This window comes from Bos indicus x Bos taurus, chromosome 9 (assembly GCF_003369695.1).
Source record: "Bos indicus x Bos taurus breed Angus x Brahman F1 hybrid chromosome 9, Bos_hybrid_MaternalHap_v2.0, whole genome shotgun sequence".
In the NCBI taxonomy this organism is placed as follows: Eukaryota; Metazoa; Chordata; class Mammalia; order Artiodactyla; family Bovidae; genus Bos; species Bos indicus x Bos taurus.
Window position 1 is genome coordinate 29,933,906 of NC_040084.1, and position 23,936 is coordinate 29,957,841.

Here is a 23,936-nt window from a genome sequence, read left to right on the forward strand (position 1 = left end):
AAACTCATGTCAATCGAGTTGGTGATGCCACCCAACCATCTTATCATCTGTTGTCCTCTTCCCCTCCCGCCTTCAATCTTTCCAAGGATCAGGCTCGTTCCCAATGAGTCAGTTCTTCTCATCAGGTGGCCCAACTATTGGAGCTTCAGCGTCAGCATCAGTCCTTCCTTTGTCTATTCAGGACTGATTTCCTTTAGGATGGACTCGTTGGATCTCCAATCCCTTGAATGTGCCAAATATGACCCTTTCTTATGTGGCCCTTTTACTTCTATAGACTTCTCACCTCCTCTTTCTAATTCTACAAATTCCAGTACTGGAATAGGCTACACTTCCTCAGGCCCCTACCCTCTGCACGTCCAGTTTATGTTCTCTTTAGTTCTTTCCTTAACTCTTCTTTGGGTTAATAGGTGATTTGGGTTTTTTTTCCGGCACCTACCTGGTGCATTTCTCTAGCGTAACACTTAATTACACTGTGTTGCAGTCGCTGACTCCTTATCTGTTAAGACTGTGAAGTGTCCTCTTCTCCATAGTTCCTAGCAAGATGATTGGTAAGGAGTCAACGGATGTTAGCTGTTTGAAGGAGAAAGCATTGCAACACTTCAATACCATTCACTCGATTAAAACTTTTCAAGCTGCTTTCAGTTTCACTTCAATTACTTTCTTTTATTGACCCCTTTCTCTTCGCACTCTCTTTTCCCGCCCACCTACAACCTTTTCAAGGAGCGCACCTAAAACTTCCTGTAGGTGCCGGGGCAGGTTGTCAAGCCTCACTCACTCCCGTAGGGATTCGTCACGGCAACGCGATGACGTCACGCGTAGCGCTGACGTGCCGCCGTCAGGTCCACCCGCAGAGATTTTGGAATCTCTTTTTTGCCGTTAATCGGGGCAGCTTGAATTCTGTTGGTAAAAAAAGCGACGAGTGCCAAAGGTGGGACGTCAAGGATTCTTGTTTCCCCAACGCAAGGTAATTTGCTTTCCTGAACGACGCTCCGGCAGCTGAGGGCCCGCCCCTGAGCGCCGGCCGCGGTCTCCCGGGGAACGGCGCTGTACGCCGGCTGCTGGGTGGGAACGCGCGTGCGCGGGGCGCGGCGTTCGCCGGGACCCTCGGTAACGGGCGTGGACGTTGATTTTGACAGAGAATGGCTCACTTCTCTGGTGAGGACGAAGCGATGCTGCAGGCGATGTTGAGGCAGTTGTTCCAGAGCGTGAAGGAGAAAATCACGGGTGCTCCCTCCCTGGAGTGCGCCGAGGAGATCCTCTTACATCTGGAGGAAACGGATGAAAATTTTCACAAGTAAAATTCCTTTTGATGTCTTAAGCAAACAAATCAGCTGATCCAAAATGCAGTTGGATAAAGACGGTTATATGATTGTTGTCAAAACAGCATCCAAGTTGGAGGTTTACGTTTTCTTTTATTTATTTAGATACCGAATTTATTTTTTATTTCTTATTTAACAAACTTTCTGCTTCCCCTGTGTTTTTAATGACGTGACCGACATATTCTAATTATATATTTTTTTCTCCTGGGCAACATAGTAAATTATTGTAAATTATTCTTGTTCGCTTAAGAATAGTTCTATTACAAGTGATTTCTGTCACTATACCTCTAAAGCTTTGAGTTCACAAGATCCTTGTTTCATTGCTGATCTGATATTTCAGTGGCTGCACCAATTTTGACTTCTGAGCACTGCAGGAATACAGGAGAGATTAATTTCTTGTGGAATAGCTTTGTTGTTGTTTGTTTACTCTTTGTGACCCCATACAGTGTAGCCCACAAGGCTCTCCTGTCCATGGTTTCCCAGGCAAGACTACTGGAGTTGGTTGCCATTTCCTTCTCCACGGGATCTTCCCAACCAGGGAAGTTCATGGGATATTGAAAGTGCCTACCAAGGGAGAAGGCGCCTACTCAGAAGTCTGTGATACATGTCAGGGATATGCGGGATTTAGATAAGGTACAGCGTGCTCTAGGTTGGAAGCAGTAGGTAGGAAGTTTAATGAGAGAGAGGTCATTTGAGATAAATCTTGACAGGTGTATTTCTTTAGAGATAAGTATTTTTTCTTTTGATTTGATTCATATGTATCATTTAAGCCTCTCCAATGAAAATTTACCTCCAGGTGCCTCAATTTATTATTAGTAGTGATATTTTTAATTCAATTTGCTCTCAAAGGATGGCGTTTAACATTTTTCTTGTTATGTTAGCTTTACTGACTTTTGGGTGCTCTGAAATTCTTATCTGGAATTCCTACCTGCTTTTATGTGGGCATCAGGGGATCCTTGAGCCCTTTTAATATTCTGTGCAAAAGTTTGTGTTTATTTGCAGTTTTTTGGAGGAGAACATTACAGTTTTCTCCCGATTCTCAGGAAAGTTTTAAGAAGTGTGGGAGGAGTTTTTTCTTAATTAGTATTTCTGGTTATACATATGGTTTCTTTTGTATTTCCATGATTTTTTATTTTTTCATTAAATCCACTACTGATAGTTGATATTGCATGATAATATTCTTTATTTTGGAGATACCAGCTACTGCTGCTACTAAGTTGCTTCAGTCATGTCCGACTCTGTGCGACCCCATAGACTGCAGCCCACTAGGCTGTGCCATCCCTGGGATTTTCCAGGCAAGAGTACTGGAGTGGGTTGCTATTGCCCTCTCCGGGAGATACCAGAGACCAGCTTTTATTGTTTAGCTATTGATTCATTACTTAAACAGACAAATATAAGAAAATTTCAACTTTCTCAAATTCAGATTTGAGAAATGTCTTTTATGTCATTAATGTCTTTTATAATCATGTAATACTAATTTGCCTCAAACAGAGCCACATCAAGCATTAAATTTGGGGTTAAATTCTGTTTTTTAGTTCACATGCAAATACTTCTTTAAAATATTTTGAAATTATTGAGTTTTTGTTAGGATCATATTCTGGGAATTTGTCTATTTAATCTATATTTTCAAACTTATCTGTATAAAAGTTTTTGTTACTATTCTAATGTTGTTGTTTAGTTGCTAAGTCATGTCTGACTCTTCTGCGACCCCATGTACTGTAGCCCACCAGACTCCTTTGTCTGTGGAATTTCCTAGGCAAGAATACTGGAGTGGATTGCCATTTCCTTTTCCAGGGGATCTTCCCAACCAGGGATGGAACCCATGTCTCCTGCATTGCAGGTGAATTCTTTACCATTGAGCCACCAGGGAAGCCCTTAATATCCTATTACTTTTTTGAAACATAGTTGTCCCATTTTTTATTCTTTTTTAAAAATTTGTGTCTTTCCTCCTTTGTTCTTCATCTATTCTGCTAGAGGTTTATCAACTTTATCAGTCTTTTCAAAGAACTGGCTGTTAGCTTTGATTTTCCTTTCTATTATGTATTTATTTTATAGTTCGTAAAATTTCTGCTCTGTTTTCCCTTCCTGGGAAACTTTAAAATTTGTGATGAATGCTTATTTATCTCTTTTATTTGCAGCTTTTCTTCTTCTTCTTTTTTTAATATAAGTATTTAAGGCTACACATTTGTCTGTAAGTATTGCTTTAGCTGTGTCAGTTTTTAAATGCTTTTCAAGTTAAAATTGAATCATTATGGTTCTTGTCAGCAGTGCAGTTACTATTGTAATAATGTCAAATCATCTTCAGCAGTTTATTAGATAGATTAAATGCCTGCTGATTAACTTGCATCATTGCTGCTAAGTCACTTCAGTCGTGTCTGACTCTATGCGACCCTGTAGACGGCAGGCTCCCCTGTCCCTGGGACTCTCCAGGCAAGAACACTGGAGTGGGTTGCCATTTCCTTCTCTGAACTTGCATCATTAAGGTTTACTATTTGATTGGAAAAACCCAGACACAATCAAATTATAATAAGTTCGTAGTCTTAAAAGTACAATTTATAATTCTAAAAGTAGTTTGAGTCATTTGTAGTCTTAAAAGTACAGATAACAAAATTCATGTGTTAGCTGCACTAGCCTAAGATCTTTGTCTTAGGAGGAAGGAAGTCCTTATGAAGAAGCAAAGAGGAGATGCTTGTGTTTGGTGTTTTCATAGCATCTTACAATCTTAGAGTTTGATGAGATCCTGTCAGTCCAGGTACTCATATCTTGATTTGTCTTTCTACTCACTAAAAAACTCTCCTCGAACTTTAAATGTCCTTGAGTCACTTAGGTATATGTTGCCACCCAAAGTGTTTCATATTATATATCAGAATTATGTCATCCCATCTCCACTATCAGAACAGTAGTTCCTTATATCTGCCTGATGTTGTCCTGATGTATTAGCAAGAAAAATGATTAACAGGGAAAAGCAGTATCTCTAGGCTATTGGCATTTTTGTAAGATGATGATTGTTTAGAGAATTGAGTCCATGGATGATGGAATTTCAGGTAGTATAATAAAGTGACAAGGGGAAAATGCAGTCATTTGAGAAGTCATTGTATAGGCAGAACAGCCTTACTGAGGATTTGTTCCACATGCAGCTGCCCTAATCTATGCTTTCCATAGCCTTTAAAAAACTTTTCTTTTACCCTAAACTGTACATGTCCTCTAAAAGACCCAGGCTTTCTTTCTTTTCTTTGAAACTGGCAGCTAGGATTTGAGCCTTGCAGGAGAGGAGAATGGTAGGGAAGAAGGCATTGCTTTCATTATGCGTGTATGTATTATATAAATTTTTACACTCAGATTGACCTCCTATTAAAAAAAAAATTCCCTGGTTTTCGGTCTTGACTATAGTAGGATTGATTGGAGTTCATTTAAAAAAGCACTGATGATGAACCTTAACCTTAAATGTATCAAAATTTCCGGGGAGTTTGGTAGAGGGGGAATGGCAGAGGCCTGGACTAGGTATTTTTGATAAAAGCTCTCTCAGTTCATTTCAGTTGCTCAGTCATGTCAGACTCTTTGTGACCCCATGGAGTGCAGCATGCCAGGCCTCCCTATCCATCATCAACTCCCAGAGTTCACTCAAACTCATGTCCATTGAGTCGGTGATGCCATCCAACCATCTCACCCTCTGTCATCCCCTTCTCTTCCCCACTTCAGTCTTTCCCAGCATCAGGGTCTTTTCAAATGAGTTCAGTTCAGTTCAGTCGCTTAGTCGTGTCCGACTCTTTGCAACTCCATGAACCGTAGCATGCCAGGCCTCCCTGTCCATCACCAACTCCCGGAGTTCACCCAGACCCACGTCCATTGAGTTGGTGATGCCATCCAACCATCTCGTCCTCTGTCGTCCCCTTCTCCTCCTGCCCTCAATCTTTCCCAGCATCAGGGTCTTTTCAAATGAGTCTGCTCTTTGCATCAGGTGGCCAAAGTATTGGAGTTTCAGCTTCAACATCAATCCCTCTAATGAACACCCAGGACTGATCTCCTTTAGGATGGACTGGTTGGATCGCCTTGCTGTCCAAGGGACTCTCAAGAGTCTTCTCCAACACCACAGTTCAAAAGCATCAATTCTTTGGTGCTCAGCTTTCTTTATAGTCCTTCTCACATCCATACATGACCACTGGAAAAACCATAGCCTTGACTAGACGGACCTTTGTTGGCAAAGTGATGTCTCTGCTTTTTAATATACTGTCTGCTGCTGCTGCTAAGTCACTTCAGTCGTGTCCGACTCTGTGCGACTCCATAGTCAGCAGCCCACCAGGCTCCTCCATCTCTGGGATTCTCCAGGCAAGGATACTGGAGTGGGTTGCCATTGCCTTCTCCGAATATGCTGTCTAGGTTGGTCATAACTTTCCTTCCAAGGAGTACGTGCTTTTAATTTCATGGCTGCAGTCACCATCTGCAGTGATTTTGGAGCCCAAAAAAATAAAGTCTGACACTGTTTCCACTGTTTCCCCATCTGTTTCCCATGAAGTGATGGGACTGGATGCCATGATCTTAGTTTTCTGAATGTTGAGCTTTAAGCCAACTTTTTCACTCTCCTCTTTCACTTTCATCAAGAGGTTCTTTAGTTCTTCTTCACCTTCTGCCGTAAGGGTGGTGTCATCTACATATCTGAGGTTATTGATATTTCTCCCAGCAGTCTTGATTCCAGCTTGTGCTTTATGAAACCCAGCATTTATCATGATGTACTCTGCATATATGTTAAATAAGCAGGGTGATAATATACAGCCTTGACGTACTCTTTACTGATGTGGAACCAGTCTGTTGTTCCATGTCCAGTTCTAACTGTTGTTTCCTGACCTGCATACAGATTTCTCAGGAGGCAGGTCATGTGGCCTAGTATTCCCATCTCTTTAAAAACTCTCTAGGTGATTCTAATATACAGCCAGGGTTGGGAACCTCAGAGTTAGAGCATGCATGTATATTGAGTTGCTTTGGCTGTGTCCAACTCTTTGCGACCCTCTGGGCTATAAGCCCATCAGGCTCCAATGTCCATGGGATTCTCCATGCAAGAATACTTGAGTGGGTTTCCATGCCCTCCTCCAGAGGATCTTCCCAACCCAGAGATCGAACCCACACCTCTTATGTCTCCTGCATTGGCAAGTGGATTATTTACTCCTAGTGCCACCTGGGAAGCCTGAGTTAGAGCTTACTTACTTGGATTTCAGTGAGAATTGCTCATTAGTTAGCTCTCTATAAAATACTTGGCAACCCTAATGATTGTAGCAGTCTCTAATGTAGGTGTTCATCTTTGTGGTCCTCTAATCCGGTATATTTTTAGTGTGATAGAGAAGGAACACAATATTTATTGAATTGACTTTATTTTTGGTTTTACAGAAGAATCTACCAATGACTTTCTAAATTAGTGAACTCTAGTGTGTTTAAGTGCTTACTTCAGGAAAACATCCATTGTGTAGAGTGTTATCCCTGCATAGAGAAATCATTAAGAATTATATGTGTGCTTCAGTAATTAATTATGCATTTAGTAACGTTCATCATGATTCAGGCAAAGCCCAGGTAGCCCAGTGTTAAAGAATCAGCTTGCTAATGAAGGAGATGCAGGAGTTTGATGCCTGGGTTGGGAAGATCCCCTGGAGGAGAAAATAGCAGCCCACTCCAGTATTCTTGCCTGAAAAATCCCACTGACAGAGGAGACTGGTGCGCTACAGTCCATGGTGTTGCAAAGAGTTGGACACGACTGAGTGAGCACTCACATCATGATTCAGAGGCTTATTCTTTGGCCTAAAAGGTTGTAGGTAGTGTAAAATATTCATTCTTTTTTTCAGCATATAATCTTTTATATACTAATATGTAAGGTTGTTTATCATATAATAAATCCTATAATTCTGGAATATAACCTGTTTTAAGAATTTCACATATCAGTATTATAATTCATAACTTATCTTTTTAAAATAAATCATTACTGATACTTTTTCTAATCTGATCAAAAAATTTCTTGTTTATAATAGCTAAGAGGATGATTTCCTGGAACAAACTTGGTACTACATGTTTTATGTATTTTTTTCCTTATAGTAATACAATTGTGTATATTTTGAAATAGAAATTTGAACATGTCAGAAATTCGCTTCACTGTACTAAAGGGGTGAGTTCCCAGGTGGCACTAGTGGTAAAGAACCCGCCTACCATTGCAGGAGAAACAAGAGACATGGGTTCGATCCCTGGGTGGGGAAGATCCCCTGGAGAAGGGCATGGCAACCCACTCCAGTATTCTTGCCTGGAGAATCCCATGGACAGAGGAACCTAGCAGGCTACAGTCCCTGGGGTCACAAAGAGTCGGACATAATTTAAGCGACTTAGCATGCAGCAGGTACACCAGAAACAACACAACATTGTAGGAATTTGCTGATAGAAGCTCCCAGAAATTTATGCTAGTTTAAAAGTCACCTGAGCACAGAATCTGTCTAGATCAGTGATTCTCAAATATCGGTCCTAGGACCAGCAGCTTTGGCATCTGCATCAGACTCACCTGGGAACTCGTTAGAAATGTGAAATCCTGTGCCCACATTGGACCTGAATTGAGGCTCTGAGAGTGGGCCCCAACAATTTGTAGTTTAATAAGCCCTTCAGGTGATTCTTATTCATGTTATACTTTAAGAACCACTGATTTATAGGATGACTTACTAGAGGGCCATTGCTAGAGGGTATTTGTTTAGCTACAGTTACAAAAATATGCACATTAATCTGGTGGCAGTGGGAAAGGAAAGTTATAGAGGAAGAATTTACATAATTATAGCATTTGCTAACTAGTTAGATCTGAGATGTAATGGAGAAGATTGTTTGAGGCTATACACAGGTATCCGATTGAAGAATGGTACCATTAACAAAGATATGTCAGAGGAGAACATGGCTTGCAGTCGGTGGATAGGATGAAAGATTTGGTATAGGTTGTGCTGATTGGTGGACAAGGCAATGGCACCCAACTCCAGTACTCTTGCCTGGAAAATCCCATGGATGGAGGAGCCTGGTGGGCTGAAGTCCATGGAGTCGCTGGGAGTCCGACACGACTGAGCGACTTCACTTTCACTTTCACTTTCATGCATTGGAGAAGGAAATGGCAACCCACTCCAGTGTTATTGCCTGGAGAATCCCAGGGACGGGGGAGCCTGGTGGGCTGCCATCCATGGGGTTGCACAGAGTTGGATACGACTAAAGCAACTAGGCAGCAGCAGCAGCAGCAGCAGCAGTGCTGATTCATATGGTGATAAAACAAAGTAGCCTTGTCCAATGGGCAGTTAATATATTGGTTTACCTTAAAGATACTGTATGTTTTGTTCCAGACCACTGAAATGAAGCAAGTATTATAGTAAAGCGAGTCATATGGTTTTTTGGGGTGTTTCCTTTTTTCACATAAAAGTTATGTTTACACCTCACTGTAGCCTATTAACTGTGCAGTAAAGTTGTGTAAAAAAAGTAGATCAGATCAGATCAGATCAGTCGATCAGTCGTGTCCGACTCTTTGCGACCTCATGAATCACAGCACGCCAGACCTCCCTGTTCATTGCCAACTCCCGGAGTTCACCCAGACTCACGTCCATCGAGTCAGTGATGCCATCCAGCCATCTCATCCTCTGTCGTCCCCTTCTCCTCCTGCCCCCAATCCCTCCCAGCATCAGAGTCTTTTCCAGTGAGTCAACTCTTTGCATGAGGTGGCCAAAGTACTGGAGTTTCAGCTTTAGCATCATTCCTTCCAAAGAAATCCCAGGGCTGATCTCCTTCAGAATGGACTGGTTGGATCTCCTTGCAGTCCAAGGGACTCTCAAGAGTCTTCTCCAACACCACAGTTCAAAAGCATCAATTCTTCGGCGCTCAGCTTTCTTCACAGTCCAACTCTAATATCCATACATGACCACAGGAAAAACCATAGCCTTGACTAGATGAACCTTTGTTGGCAAAGTAATGTCTCTGCTTTTGAATATGCTATCTAGGTTGGTCATAACTTTCCTTCCAAGGAGTAAGTGTCTTTTAATTTCATGGCTGCAGTCACCATCTGCAGTGATTTTGGAGCCCCAAAAAATAAAGTCTGACACTGTTTCCACTGTTTCCCCATCTATTTCCCATGAAGTGATGGGACCGGATGCTGTGATCTTCGTTTTCTGAATGTTGAGCTTTAGGCCAACTTTTTCACTCTCCACTTTCACTTTCATCAAGAGGATTTTTAGTTCCTCTTCACTTTCTGTCATAAGGGTGGTGTCATCTGCATATCTGAAGTTATTGATATTTCTCCCTGCAATCTTGATTCCAGCTGTGTTTCTTCCAGTCCAGCGTTTCTCATGATGTACTCTGCATATAAATACATACCTTAATTTAAAAATATGTTATTGCTAGAAGTACTGTCATCTGAGCCTTTAGCAAGTTGTAGTAGTAAAATCAAAGGTCACTGTTGAAAGATTGCCGTAACAAATATAATAATAATGAAAAAGTTTGAAATACTGTGAGAGTTACCAAAATGTGACAGACACACAAAGTGAATAAATGCTCTTGCTGCTGATAGACTTGCTCTGACACAGGGTTGCCACAGAACTTCAGTCTGTTGAAAACTCAAATATCTGTGAGGTGCAATAAGGTGCAATAAAATGGGGTGTACTTGTATAGTAACAAGTGTGCCTTTATTCTGGGAGACATTTTGGCTGAAGGAAGAGCTTAAGAAATCACTTGTTTGCGTTGAATCTGAAATTGAAGCTACGGGAGTGAAGAATATCCTTTTTATTTCTTGTCTAGGAATGAAGTAGACATTGTTTCCAAATTTCAGATGGGAAAACAGATTTCTTCCAGGCCACTCCAGCTAGAGTTTATTAGCTGGAGCTGGCATTCAGGCTGTTTTGACTCTGAGCTTGTACTTTTGCTGTAATACTACATGTTTCATAATAAATATCTCTACTTGGCTTTTGGGGCCTGAAATGTCTATGGCAGACTTGGAGATTCCAGGAAGCAGTAGTGTGTTCAGAGCTGAGGGAAAATGGGCAGGGCAGGAAATCTCAGTTAAAATTGAGAATGAGATCCCTTGGCTACCTGGGTAAGATGGCTGTTCCTTAGTGGACATACAATCCCTTTATAAATATTAAACTGAAGACTGTATGCTGGATAGTATGATGGACTTATGTTGAAGAAAATTATTCAGGCTCTCCTTGAGCTTCTGTGCTACATATTATATGCAAGGCTCTTAGTACAGGTATATATACAAGCTATAAGTCTTGAACATAGTGGCATTTACAAAGATGACCTGTCCTAAATTATCTTTGTCATTTAAAAGACCAAAAAAACTTATTAAATCATTTAAAATCATAATATTAATTAACAACTATTGCTCTTTACTTTTACTAAATGTGTTTCATAAAGAATTACCCACTTTTGGAACTCTTGCCCTCTCATGTTTGCTGTATTGTTGTGCGTTAGCAAATGGGTTTTAATTTTGGCATCAACCTAAGAGTATGAAGGAAAATGTCCAATGTGTTGGATTTTCTGAGATACTTCTTTTTGTGAACATAATCAGGCAAAAGCTGATTAGGTGAAATTTAGGGCAGTTCAAAATGTACACAGTTTCCAAATGTACAAAAAACTTCTGATGATTGGAGCTTAACCTTTTCCTATTTAATTCTTTTATAATTACTGTTGTTCTAATGTGGTTTTCTTCATCAACTTGAACAATTATAAAAGTCTTTAACAACTGCTTTCCCTATGCTTAAGCATCACATGCAAACCATAACAAAGTATAGAAAGGTCCTAACCCGTTAAAGTTTGTGTTGGTCCCGAAGTTTGCTATCCACTACTGTCATTTTTAAATGTGAATTTTGCCAATTTTCTCAGGAAAAAAAAAAAAAAAACAAACAACAAAATTTTAGATTAGCTGAATGATTTGGGATGAATAACTCATTTAATCCTAGAGTAAGGTAAGAAATCTAATTATGTTACAGGTCTTTTCTGTGCTAACATTTTTTTGGGTACAGTTGATAGATGAATTCATGATATTTACTGCATTTTTCAAATATTTGTTTCAGCTATGAATTTGTGAAGTACCTTAGACAGTATATATGCAACACTTTGGGGTCTATGATTGAAGAAGAAATGGAAAAATGGACATCTGAGCAGAATCAGGGTGAGGAATTTGGCTATGACACAGTTGTACAGCATGTTACTAAAAGAACTCAGGAATCTAAAGAGTGAGTATGCCCCCAATAATATTTTAAAGTAGTTTTTCTTTCAATAGGGTTCCTTGAAAGTACCCTTAACCCATGTCTCCTGCAGTCTCTTTTTCTCTTAAGAGCCAGAATGAGTCTTTAAACCAATGAGTCAGATCATGCCACTCTTCCACTCAGCTTTAAGTAAAATAAGGATGACTTGACCAGTCGATCTGATAGGCTAAATGGCTACTAAGTGGCTACCAGGCAGGGCTGGATAAAGGGATGGTTCACATGCTGGGCAGGACTGAGAGATTTCATCGCCTATTCAGAGTGCACACAATTTGAAACTCACTGTTTATTTCTGGCATGTTCCATTTAATAACTGAAACTGTGGAAAGTGAAACCACAGGTAAGGGAAACCCTCTTCATTATAATTCCTAATAGTCTATTTCTGGCAATATCATTAAATATTCTAAAAGGAGGACTAAAGGTCTTAGTCAGAAAATGAAAACTTTTTAATGCTAAAAGCAAAGTTTTACATGAGATATTTAGGCTATCTAAATATTACTAAAATGTATTTAGTGATTACTTTTTATCTCTGGTTAAGACATTTAATTTTCTTGCATTTTAGTTCACTCATGTGTAAAATTAATATAATAATAATTACCTCACAAAGATTTTAAATGTCTTAATGGATGTGTTCTTTGTGAACCATGGATGAAAGATTTTATGTTGAACAGAATATTTTTCTTTTTGTGTGTGTGTGTGTGTGTGTTTCTTCAGAAACTACTTAGGGCTAATGTAATAGTATAGTTATTAAAAACATTTTTACTGTAATAATTCAAATTGCTTTCTTAATTAAACATTTTGATGTCTATTTTTTAAATAGAGGTATTTGCACATGAAACAATTCATTTGTAAGATCTATCATGTTAATATAATCTTGTATATATAAGTGGAAGTACTCACAGTGTTTATTTTCATTGTTAATTGATTTGGTTTTTTCACTACCTCTTAGAGCATTTTCTTTTTTAACTTCTTGGACTATGAAGGAATCTTCTCAGTGGTGTCCATATTCTGTCCTAGGCTTTTTCAAACCTACAGTTGCTACTGAGTTCCAGTTTGTTTAGCTGTTGATATTGAGGGTCTTATTCTCTAGTTTTGTTTTTTGTTTTATTCTGTCTTCCTTTGGTTAGTTTGCTGATATGTCTTGTAGAAGAATTCATGTTTGTGTGTTTTCAAGAAATTTATATTTTCTGGAGAAAATATGTCTAAAATGAAACTCTATGGGTTTTAATTACCCTTACCCTGTAAGTTATTGAGATTTACTTTATTTTCCTTTATTAAATCAGTATGTTGTAGGCTTTTTAAAAAAACACTTTAATTTATTTTTGACTACATAGGATCTTTGCTGCACTCAAGCTTTCTAGTTGCAGGAAGCCAGGGCTGCTCTTTGTTGTGGTGCATGGACTTCTCCTTGCAGTGGCTTCTCTTGTTGCAAATAGACTTCGGTAGTTGCAGCACGTGGGCTCAGTCGTTGCTGCTCGTGGACTCTACAGCACAGGCTTAGTAATTGTGGCACACAGGCTTAGTTGCTCTGTGGCATCTTCCTGAACCAGGGATTGAACCCATGTTCCCTGCATTAGCAAGCAGACCTTATCAACTGTGCCACCAGGAAAGTCCCACTCTATTGTTAGTTTTAAGGAGACAGGAGTTTATGTTGGTCACATGGCTATACCTAACTGGAATGGAGTCTGGGGAGTGTAGTTCACTCCTACGCTCAGCTATACAGTCCAGTTACTGTGGAAAGGGAGCGCAGCTGTGGTGGATAGCTATTGATTGCTACCGGGACATTGTTATACTTCCCTGTTTCCTGGTGCTTGGAATGTGTTAAAGAGGAAGCTGGGGCCTCCTAACTCAGTTCCTATATGTACTTCACCAGTTAGTCTAAAGAGTGTCTTAGAATTCAATTTCTTCTTGCCTTTTTTTAAAAAAATAATTTTATATTGGATTATAGTTGATTAACGGTGTTGTGTTATCCTTCTTACTCTTTATAAACTTCTAAACTTGAATTTTCCCTGGGCTGCTTCTCACTTCTATAGTAGTTCTTTTCTGTATGTGTTTTCCCTCTGTATTGTTCCTAATCTGTTCTTATTTTCTTACAGTATTTTTGTATTTTCTCATAATTTATGAGACTGTAAAAATATACACATTTATAGCTATATGTATATTCTATTTATAGTTATATAATATGTAAATTATACATTATTAAATAACATGATTAAGTATATAATGTATAAGTTATATATAGAAATAATGTATTTGGTGCTGTATAATGTATATAATATATAATTTAAAATATATTTTAAAATTTCTTTAAACTTTAAAATCTCAGTCTACTATTTTTATCCAAATCCCCCCGCATGATTTTATTACTTTTATGGGAGAGTACCTTACCTATCCTTTCTTAGATTTATGTAGTTAAAATGATCCACTAACCAGGATATAAAAAAGGGAAGTTTCTGTGTTTATTTTCTAATGTATTTCCATTATTATAATGATAAGCAATGGACATATGTTTTATCATGCTTTATATTTACAAGGAACTTTCAGATATATACTCTTATTTATTTCTTGCTATGACCATGCGAACTAGATCAGCTTGATTGTGTGTTGTTTTTTTTTAATTTAAAGCTCTAAGTGCCTTTATTCAATGATTCATGAATTGGACAGCATCCCATCTAGTAAATAGAAGAGTGCTCCTAGATTGTATTTTTTATTTTTATTTTTTGCTTGCATCGAGTCTTTGTTGCTGCACCTGGGCTTTCTTTAGTTGCGGTGAGTGGGGGCTCCTCTTTGTTGCAGTGTGCAGGCTTCCCATTGAGGTTGCTTCTGTTGTTGTGGAGTACAGGCTGTAGGCTCCTGGGCTTCAGTAGTTGGTGGCTTGGGGCCTTAGAACGTGCAGCCTCCAGTAGTACATGGGTTCAGTAGTTGCAGCTTGCAGGCTCGAAGTTGTGGTGCATGGTCTTAGTTGCTCCGCAGCATTTGGAAGCCTCCGGGACCGGTGATTGAACCCGTGTCTCCTGCATTGGGAGGAGGATTCCTATCCACTCTGCCACTAGGGAAGTCCTAGATTGTTTTCTTTTTCTCATGTATAGTTAAGAAAAAAGAGACTTATTTATAATGATAGAGCTTGTAGGTAAAGTAGTGAGGACTCCAATCCAAGTTTTCTGATTTCAAATTTAGTATTTTATTTACTTTAACATCTGAGCCACCAGGGAAGCCCATTTTATTCATTATCTTTATTTAAATCTTTATACCTTGTTGCTTTTAATTTTTGCCTTTTTAAGTATAGAAATTTCAGTAGTACACATCTCATATTCCTCATTTGTAAAATAAAGGGTAGACTAGATTATTTTTATATTTCCATCTAGCTCTAAAATTCTACCTGTAGGGTTTTGGAGGATCTTAGTTTAATGTTAGTATGGGTGCTTGAGAGTTTGCACTTAATAAATGGATAAATTTATTACAAGTTTTTAAAAAATAGATAGATAGACCCAGAGAGCTAAAATGGACCTTAGAAATTATCCATTTCAAAATTTTACTAATTTCAGGAATCCTTTTCCTAACATCTCTGATAGTGGTTTCTCTATTTGAAAGGATCCACTGATATTTTAATTCCTATTTGGTTCTCAGTTGTAGTGATGGATGCCTATAGATACAAATTATAGGCAGGTGAGAAGGGAAGGAAAAAATAGAGGAAGGGAGAATAGAGAAAGAGAAATTTTAAAAAGGAGTGAAAGTGTCCTGTAATATAGGCTGGGTTTTGGTAGTTGTATATTAGCAGTTGACTTTGTTGCTAATTACTGGAGTCTGCCTTTGGAACATCTTGCCTTGAGTTCTGTTAATTTTACTGCCTTGGTTCATGTAACCAGATGCAAAAACTTGGGAAATAACATATTTTAGATTTCCTATTAATTATTTTCCTGTTGTGTGAATTCTGTTGTGTCATTTGGTGTTTCAGAAAAACTAACTTTTGTCTTTAGGATTATATTCTTAGAGGGACTTTACAGAAAAAAATAATAAGTTTAATTTAGTTGAATGTTTTAATTTGTGCTAATAGTCTTTCTCTTACAAAGCTTGCTTTGAATTTAAAGGTATAAAGAGATGATTCATTCTCTGAAGAACATCATGAAGATAGTGGTGGAATCTATGATTAACAAGTTTGAAGAAGATGAAATACGAAGTCAAGAGAGGCAGAAAAAAATCCAAAAGGAGAAAAGCAGTAGTTATTGCACAGACAATTGCTCTGATAGTGATTCGTCCTTCAATCAGGTGTGTTGTTTAATTCTGCCTTTATGTCTTGAAATGGTGTTTAATAATCATTAGCTTCAATTCAGTCTTTATTAGCCAGATTTTTTTGTCTACTTTCTAGTTTTAAGATTCAGAAGAATAAGCAATAACATAATCTGATATTAAACATTTAGTTCATGAAATAATATCTTCTAGAATTATATGTACAGCAAATTATATCTGAACAATTGTTAATGAGATTAGGAAATAAACTGGTAGATTTTGGATAAAGAAAAAATGAAGCAATCTGCTTAGTCTTTAGTTAAACAAAAGATCTTATTCCCAGTTAATCCTTATTAATCAAATATTAACTACACTGTAGATGAGACATGGAGATAAAATATTTCCTTTATCTTCTGGAGATGAAAGTTGCTATGAATTGTTAGTTTTAAAAGATAAGCTTTTTTTTAATGTTCAAAGATTTGAAGCTTTATATTTTATCCTTCCCATTTATTGGAATCCTTGTCATTTAGCTACAACAGAGCTAAGAGTCCAGTGTCTAGATTAGTCCTAACAGAAAACAAAGGAAACTAGTTGGAGTAGAGCCCATGAATGCACCATAAATTTCCATACAGAAACTTTCAGGCCATTTGGAGTCTGTTTGACCTTCATATGAATCCCACCTGATATTTTTAGTGAAACATTTTCACCTAATTAGTTCTAACATAGGGACATAACTGTAACATAGATCCTAAATGCATACCAAAAAGGAATATGGAAAGTTTGGGTGAGACATGAAATATATATGTATATTAATCGACTACACTTTTGAAGGGAAAATGGCTTTGGAATTAGTCAAGGCAGAATATAAAAGTTATCACTGCATTATTTACCAGGAGATAACTGTGCTGAGTTTTAATTTTTATAAGTCCAGTTAATTATCTGATGTGATGGAGGAAGTGACAAAGGTTGTGAATTTTCTTCATGTTGTGGCTATAAATCATCCCTTGTTGATGTACTCTTTGGAAGAAGAGTAGGCTATAGAGATTTTAGTTCAGTTTAATGTAATCAGATGGCTTATTCAATAGGTTTACTGAAATGCTACTTTTCAAGGACATTCTGGAAAGGAAAGGCACAGAAACACCTAACTTTAGAACTCTGAGGACTCATAAGATTATACTTTCTTAGTTATCCAGTTCAGTTCAGTCGCTCAGTCTTGTCCAACTCTGTGACCCCATGAACCGCAGCACACCCAGGGCTTCCTGTCCATCACCAACTCCTGGAGTTCACCCAAACTCATGTCCATTGAGTAGGTGATGCCATCCAACCATCTCACCCTCTGTCATCCCCTTCTCCTCCTGCCCTCAATCTTTCCCAGCATCAGGGTCTTTTCAAATGAGTCAGTTCTTTGCATCAGGGGGCAAAAGTATTGGAGTTTCAGCTTCAACATCAGTGCTTCCAATGAACACCCACGACTGATCTCCTTTAGGATGGACTGGTTGGATCTCCTTGCAGTCCAAGGGACTCGCAAGAGTCTTCTCCAACACCACAGTTCAAAAGCATCAATTCTTCAGTGCTCAGCTTTCTTTATAGTCCAACTCTCACATCCATGCATGACCACTGGAAAAACCATAGCCTTGGCTAGACGGACCTTTGTTGACAAAGTAATGTCTCTGCTTTTTAATATGCTGTCTAGGTTGGTCATAACATTCCTTCCAAGGAGTAAGCATCTTTTAATTTCATGGCTGCAACCACCATCTGCAGTGATTTTGGACCCCCCAAAAATAGTCAGCCTCTGTTTCCACTGTTTGCCCATCTATTTGCCATGAAGTGATGGGACCGGATGCCATGATCTTAGTTTTCTGAATGTTGAGCTTTAAGCCAACTTTTTCACTCTCCTCTTTTACTTTCATCAAGAGGCTCTTTAGTTCTTCTTCACTTTCTGCCAGAAGGGTGGTGTCATCTGCATATCTGAGGTTATTGATATTTCTCCCGGCAATCTTGATTCCAGCTTGTGCTTCTTCCAGCCCAGTGTTTCTCATGATGTACTCTGCATGAAAGTTATATAAACAGGGTGACAATATACAGCCTTGATGTACTCCTTTTCCTATTTGGGACCAGTCTGTTGTTCCATGTCCCCTTCGAACTGTTGCTTCCTGACTGCATACAGGTTTCTCAAGATGCAGGTCAGGTGGTCTTGTATTCCCATCTCTTGCAGAATTTTCCACAGTTTGTGGTGATCCACAGAGTCAAAGGCTTTGGCATAGTCAATAAAGCAGAAATAGATGTTTTTCTGGAACTCTCTTGCTTTTTCCATGATCCAGTGGATGTTGGCTATTTGATCTCTGGTTCCTCTGCCTTTTCTAAAACCAGCTTGAACATCTGGCAGTTCCCAGTTCACATACTGCTGAAGCCTGGCTTGGAGAGTTTTATGTATTACTTTACTAGAGTGTGAGATAAGTGCAATTGTGTGGTAGTTTGAGCATTTTGGCATTGCCTTTTTTTGGGATTGCAGTGAAAACTGACCTTTTCCAGTCCTGTGGCCACTTCTGAGTTTTCCAAATTTGCTGACATATTGAGTGCAGCACTTTCACAGCATAATCTTTTAGGATTTGAAATAGCTCAACTGGAATTCCATCACCTTTGCTAGCTTTGTTGGTAGTGATTTTTCCTAAGGCCCACTTGACTTCTCATTCCAGGATGTCTGGCTCTAGGTGAGTGATCACACCATCGTGATTATCTTGGTCATAAAGATTTTTTTGTACAGTTCTTCTGTGTATTCTTGCCACCTCTTCTTAATATCTTGTGCTTCTGTTAGGTCCATACCATTTCTGTCCTTAATTGTGTCCATCTTTGCATGAAATGTTCCTTTGGTATCTCTAATTTTCTTTTTTATTATTATTATTATATTTTAAATATAAATTTGTTTATTTTAATTGGAGGCTAATTACTTTACAATATTGTTTTGGTTTTGCCATACATCAACATGAATCCGCCACGAGTGTACACGTGCTCCCCATCCCAAAACCCCCTCTCTCCTCCCTCCCCATACCATCCCTTTGGGTCATCCCAGTGCACCAGCCCGAAGGATCCTATATCCTGCATCGAACCTGAACTGGCGACTCATTTCATATATGATATTATACATGTTTCAGTGCCATTCTCCCAAATCATCCCACCCTCTCCTTCTCGCACAGAGTCCAAAAGACTGTTCTATACATCTGTGTCTCTCTTGCTGTCTCGCGTACAGGGTTATCGTTACCATCTTTCTAAATTCCATATATATGTGTTAGTATACTGTATTGGTGTTTTTCTTTCTGGCTTACTTCACTCTGTATAATAGGCTCCAGTTTCATCTACCTCATTAGACTTGATTCAATTATGTATTCTTTTTAATGGCTGAGTAATACTCTATTGTGTATATGTACCACAGCTTTCTTATCCATTCATCTGCTGATGGACATCTAGGTTGCTTCCATGTCCTGGCTATTATAAACAGTGCTGCGATGAACTCTCTAATTTTCTTGAAGAGATCTCTAGTCTTTACCATTCTATTGTTTTCCTCTATTTCTTTACATTGATCTTTGCATTCTTAGTTATTAGATAAACCATATGTCTACACTGAAATTGTTTTCCAGGTTGGGCAGTGGTAAAGAATCCACCTGCAATGCAGGAGACGCATGAGTCCGTTTCGATCCCTGGGTTGGGAAGATCTCTTGAGGGAGGAAATGGCAATCCACTCCAGGATTCTTGCCTTGAAACTTGCATGGATAGAGGAGCCTGGTGGGCTATGGTCTATGGGGTCACAGAGTCAGTCGTGACTGAGCACATATACACTGAAATTAAACCAGAAGAGAGAAAAATGGAGCATGTTATTTTGTTGTAAGAAGTACAAATATTTAGATCTAAATAGGATTGATTAACTGGCAGTTAAGCGTGTTAATCTCAAATGCCAAGTTATTTCCCATCATAGAATCATAGATTTTTGAAGAAATTCAAAGCTTTGGTAGAAATGGAATCATACTTTCAGAAGATATTTTTGTTTTTTGTTTTGATTCTTGAGAAGGGTCTTGCTTTAAGTATATGGCTTCCTTTGGAATGTCCACAGAGTATATCTGCATGTTAAAGTGCCTGCCTTATGAATATGACTTTGTTTTAGAAGGGACTAATTGAATTGAATTTGAACTGGGCCCACCACCACCAAGGCCTTTGGATCCTTGGACCTTTGGGGAAAAAAATCACATAAATGCCAGAACTGTCCTGAAAGGTCTGTTAGTGTGGCTGAGATGTTTGGGTATGTTTTTGTTTAGTGAAAAAAAGATTCTTTTGCTTTAACTGACCAAAGAGAGGCTGAATTAATATGCTCAGAAGTGAAAGAGTCTCTGAAGATATATCAATCATTCATTCCATTAAATATTGATGTTATTATTGATGCCTTCAAAATTGATGTTACTTGCACTGGGCTTTAAAAAAACTGAATTATTCTGTGAATAATATTTAGTCAACAATTTTGATGCTGCTGTTTTGATATTAGTAGAACATTTGTATTTTATGAATAGAGTAGGCTTTATTTCCTTGTTATTTTAAATATTGAATCCTGATTGTATATTTATCCATTATTAAAAAACTTTGAACATGACTTCCTTGGAGACTATTTGTGTACGTTTGAGCATATTAAAGAATAAAGTTGGCTGATTTTTACTATAGTTGTGAGCAGAGAATTCTCAAAGGATTGATACTGTGATTAAACATGGAAGAGTCTGCAAAATAATGCTGAAAAGATAAATGTACACTTTGTATGGAGAAGGTGAGTTTAGTATAACAGTCCACTGCTGTTCTTTTGTAATGTGAACCTATATAAGGCATTTCTTTGCTTTCATGGCTACCTCTCCTTGAAGCCCATCCTTTGGTCTCTATGGCAGGCAGAATAATAGCCCTTTCAAAAACATCCATGTCTTAATTCCCAGAATTTGTAACCTGTTACCTTACATAGCCCAAGGGACTTGTAAATATGATTAAATTAAGATGGGGAGATTATTCTGGATTATTCAGGTAAGCCAAATGTAATCACAGGCGTCCATATGAGAGAGACTCAGGAAGGTCAGAGGCAGAGAAAGTGCTGGGCAGGCTGAAGTAGATGTCCGAGTGGTTGTTGGCTTTGAAGAGGGAAGGTGGCCCATGATCCCAGGATGCAGGCAGTCCCTAGAAGCTAGAAAAGGCAAGGAAATATATTCTCCCCAGAAGGCAGAAGGAACAGAGCTCTGTGGATGTATTCTGGACTCTAGAACTGTAAATTGGTGTTGAGAACTTCCCTGGTGGTCCAGTAGTTAAGAATCCGCCTGCCAAGGCAGGGGACACGGGTTCAGTCACTGGTCCAGGAAGATTCTACATACAGTAGGGCAGCTAAACTCTTGTGCTACAGCTGCTGAAGCTCACTAGCTCTAGGGTCTGTGCTCTGCAGCAAGAGAAGCCATTGCACCCCACCGAAACTAGAGTAAGCCCACGTGTAGGAGTGAAGACCCAGCATAGTCAAAATATAAATAAATAAAAATCTGTGGCTATAGAAGGGGAAAAATGGGTCACTGGGAACAACTAACAGTTAAAAAAATAAATAAATTGATGTTTTTTTATGTCATGAAGTTTATGGTAACTTGTTACAGTAGCAATGCTGAAACTAGTATCTTCCCATTGTTACTTGTTCACCTAAAGGCCAGGTTTGTTGTTTCTGCTTTTTACTTCCTGGAAAAGAAGCTATTCCTTGGACTTTGTGTTTGAACTGCCTCCTGGAAACAATTTCAACTCCATCTTGTTACTAGGTTTTGAATCTTTCAATAAGACTTTTCTTAAGTAGCTCTTTTCTTTTATTGGATGTGATGCCTTTGCCCTGAGTATGTGCTATGCTTTGCAACCCTGTGGACTGTAGCCTGCCAGGCTCCTCTGTCCATGGGATTTTCCAGGCAAAAACACAGGAGTGGGTTGCCATTTCCAGGATCCTTTCAGGGAATCTTCCTGACCTAAGGATCGAACCCGCATCTCTTATGTCTCCTGCATTGGCAGGCAGGTTCTTTACGGCTGAGCTACTGGGGAAGCCCTTGTGCTATGCACTGGATCACTCTAATTTGTGTTTTTCCCTAACTTCTCAAATCTTAGAGTATCTTGAGTTCAACCCCATTTTTGGCCTCTGTTAAAATCTCAGATATGCAGATGACACCACCCTTATGGCAGAAAGTGAAGAGGAACTCAAAAGCCTCTTGATGAAAGTGAAAGAGGAGAGTGAAAAAGTTTGCTTAAAGTTCAACATTCAGAAAACTAAGATCATGGCATCTGGTCCCATCAGTTCATGGCATCTGGTCCCATCAGTTCATGGGAAATAGATGGGGAAACAGTGGAAACAGTGTCAGACTTTATATTTTTGGGCTCCAAAATCACTGCAGATGGTGACTGCAGCCATGAAATTAAAAGACGTTTACTCCTTGAAAGAAAAGTTATGAGCAACCTAGATAGCATATTCAAAAGCAGAGACATTACTTTGCCAACAAAGGTCCATCTAGTCAAGGCTATGGTTTTTCCTGTGGTCATGTATGGATGTGAGAGTTGGACTGTGAAGAAAGCTGAGCGCCGAAGAATTGATGCTTTTGAACTGTGGTGTTGGAGAAGACTCTTGAGAGTCCCTTGGACTGCAAGGAGATCCAACCAGTCCATTCTGAAGGAGATCAGCTCTGGGATTTCTTTGGAAGGAATGATGCTAAAGCTGAAACTCTAGTACTTTGGCCACCTCATGCGAAGAGTTGACTCATTGGAAAAGACTGATGCTGGGAGGGATTGGGGGCAGGAGGAGAAGGGGACGACAGAGGATGAGATGGCTGGATGGCATCACTGACTCGATGGATGTGAGTCTGGGTGAACTCAGGGAGTTGGTGATGGACAGGGAGGCCTGGCGTGCTGCGATTCATGGGGTCACAAAGAGTCGGACACGATTGAGCAACTGAACTGAACTGAACTGAAAATCTTTAGAGTTTTACAGTGCTCTTTTTGGTGAGGAACTTTGCTTTTGAGGATGTCATAGAACTGCCGAAGAATCATAGGATTCTCTTGTTCAGTAGCATTGGCTAGAGCAATAGGATAACCGCAGCCCAAACTGTTGTTCAGAAGTTCCTCCATCTCTTTTAGTAGTAGTGTAGTCGCTCAGTCGTTTCCGATTCTTTGCGACCCGGTGAACTATAGCCCACCAGGCTCCTGTGTCCATGGGATTCTCTAGGCAAGAATACTTGAGTGGATTGCCATTTCCTTCTCCAGGGGATCTTCCCAACCCAGGGATTGAACCTGGGTCTCCCGCATCACAGGCAGATGCTTTACCCTCTGAGCCACCATTGATCAGACTTTTATTATTATTTTTTGCCTTATAAACAGAAAAAGATAAAAACCTAAAATCCTAAAAATGTAGAAAAAGAAAGTCATCTGAGACTAGAAAAAAAGAACATACTAGTATCAATAGTGCATCTGCCTAGAGTTAAGCTTGAGACAGGTGGATTGGGAGGAGAATTGGTTAGGTGCAGGTGTGAGCTTCCTTGCTTGCTTGTTTAATAGTAATGTCTTGAGACAATTTGATACCAGAAAAGCTAATTTCTTTAATTAACAGTGCTAATACCTTCATGAATATGTGTTCCTTTATACTTTTAAATATTAATAGGTTTTTGTTTTTATTTCTCAATGGTAGCACTTTTCACATAAGTATCTAGGAAATTAAGAACTTTATCATTTGAAAATATTTTAAAAATTTGTTTTTGTTTTGAATTAATAACTTTTTCTGTATTTAAGACTTAATGAACAGTGCATAGTTTTAAGAAGTTTTAGATGCACTACAGTTTTGAAAAGCTATTTTACATGAAGCTAATTCCTTCTGAATCTTGAAAACAAGTCAGACTCTGGCTCTGCCATTTATGAACTGTGGGCTTTGGCTTCTTACTCTCTTTCTGTGTTCAATTTTCTTAACTGTTATAGAAGAGACAGTAATAACATTTACCTTATAAGATTGCTTTGCAGGTTTAACGTACATAAAGCATTCTACACACATTAAAGATCCTCATATTAAGCTCTTATGTAAGTGTTTGCTGTTATTGTCCTCATCCCTGGTTGGTGCTTT

General features: G+C 38.9%; 1 protein-coding gene across 3 annotated transcripts in view; it reads left to right on the forward strand.

Annotated features, from left to right (window-relative positions):
* Nucleotides 1–810: 810 nt before the first annotated feature.
* TBC1D32 (TBC1 domain family member 32) overlaps nt 811–23,936 on the forward strand; it is a 205,515-nt gene continuing 182,389 nt past the window's right edge. For all 3 annotated transcript variants that reach the window (XM_027551099.1, XM_027551101.1, XM_027551100.1), the window contains exons 1-4: nt 811–964; nt 1,137–1,294; nt 11,378–11,539; nt 15,658–15,835. In XM_027551099.1, coding sequence (XP_027406900.1) covers nt 1,140–1,294; nt 11,378–11,539; nt 15,658–15,835 — 495 coding nt within the window. In that variant the 5' untranslated portion in view covers nt 811–964; nt 1,137–1,139. The remainder of the gene's footprint in view (nt 965–1,136; nt 1,295–11,377; nt 11,540–15,657; nt 15,836–23,936) is intronic.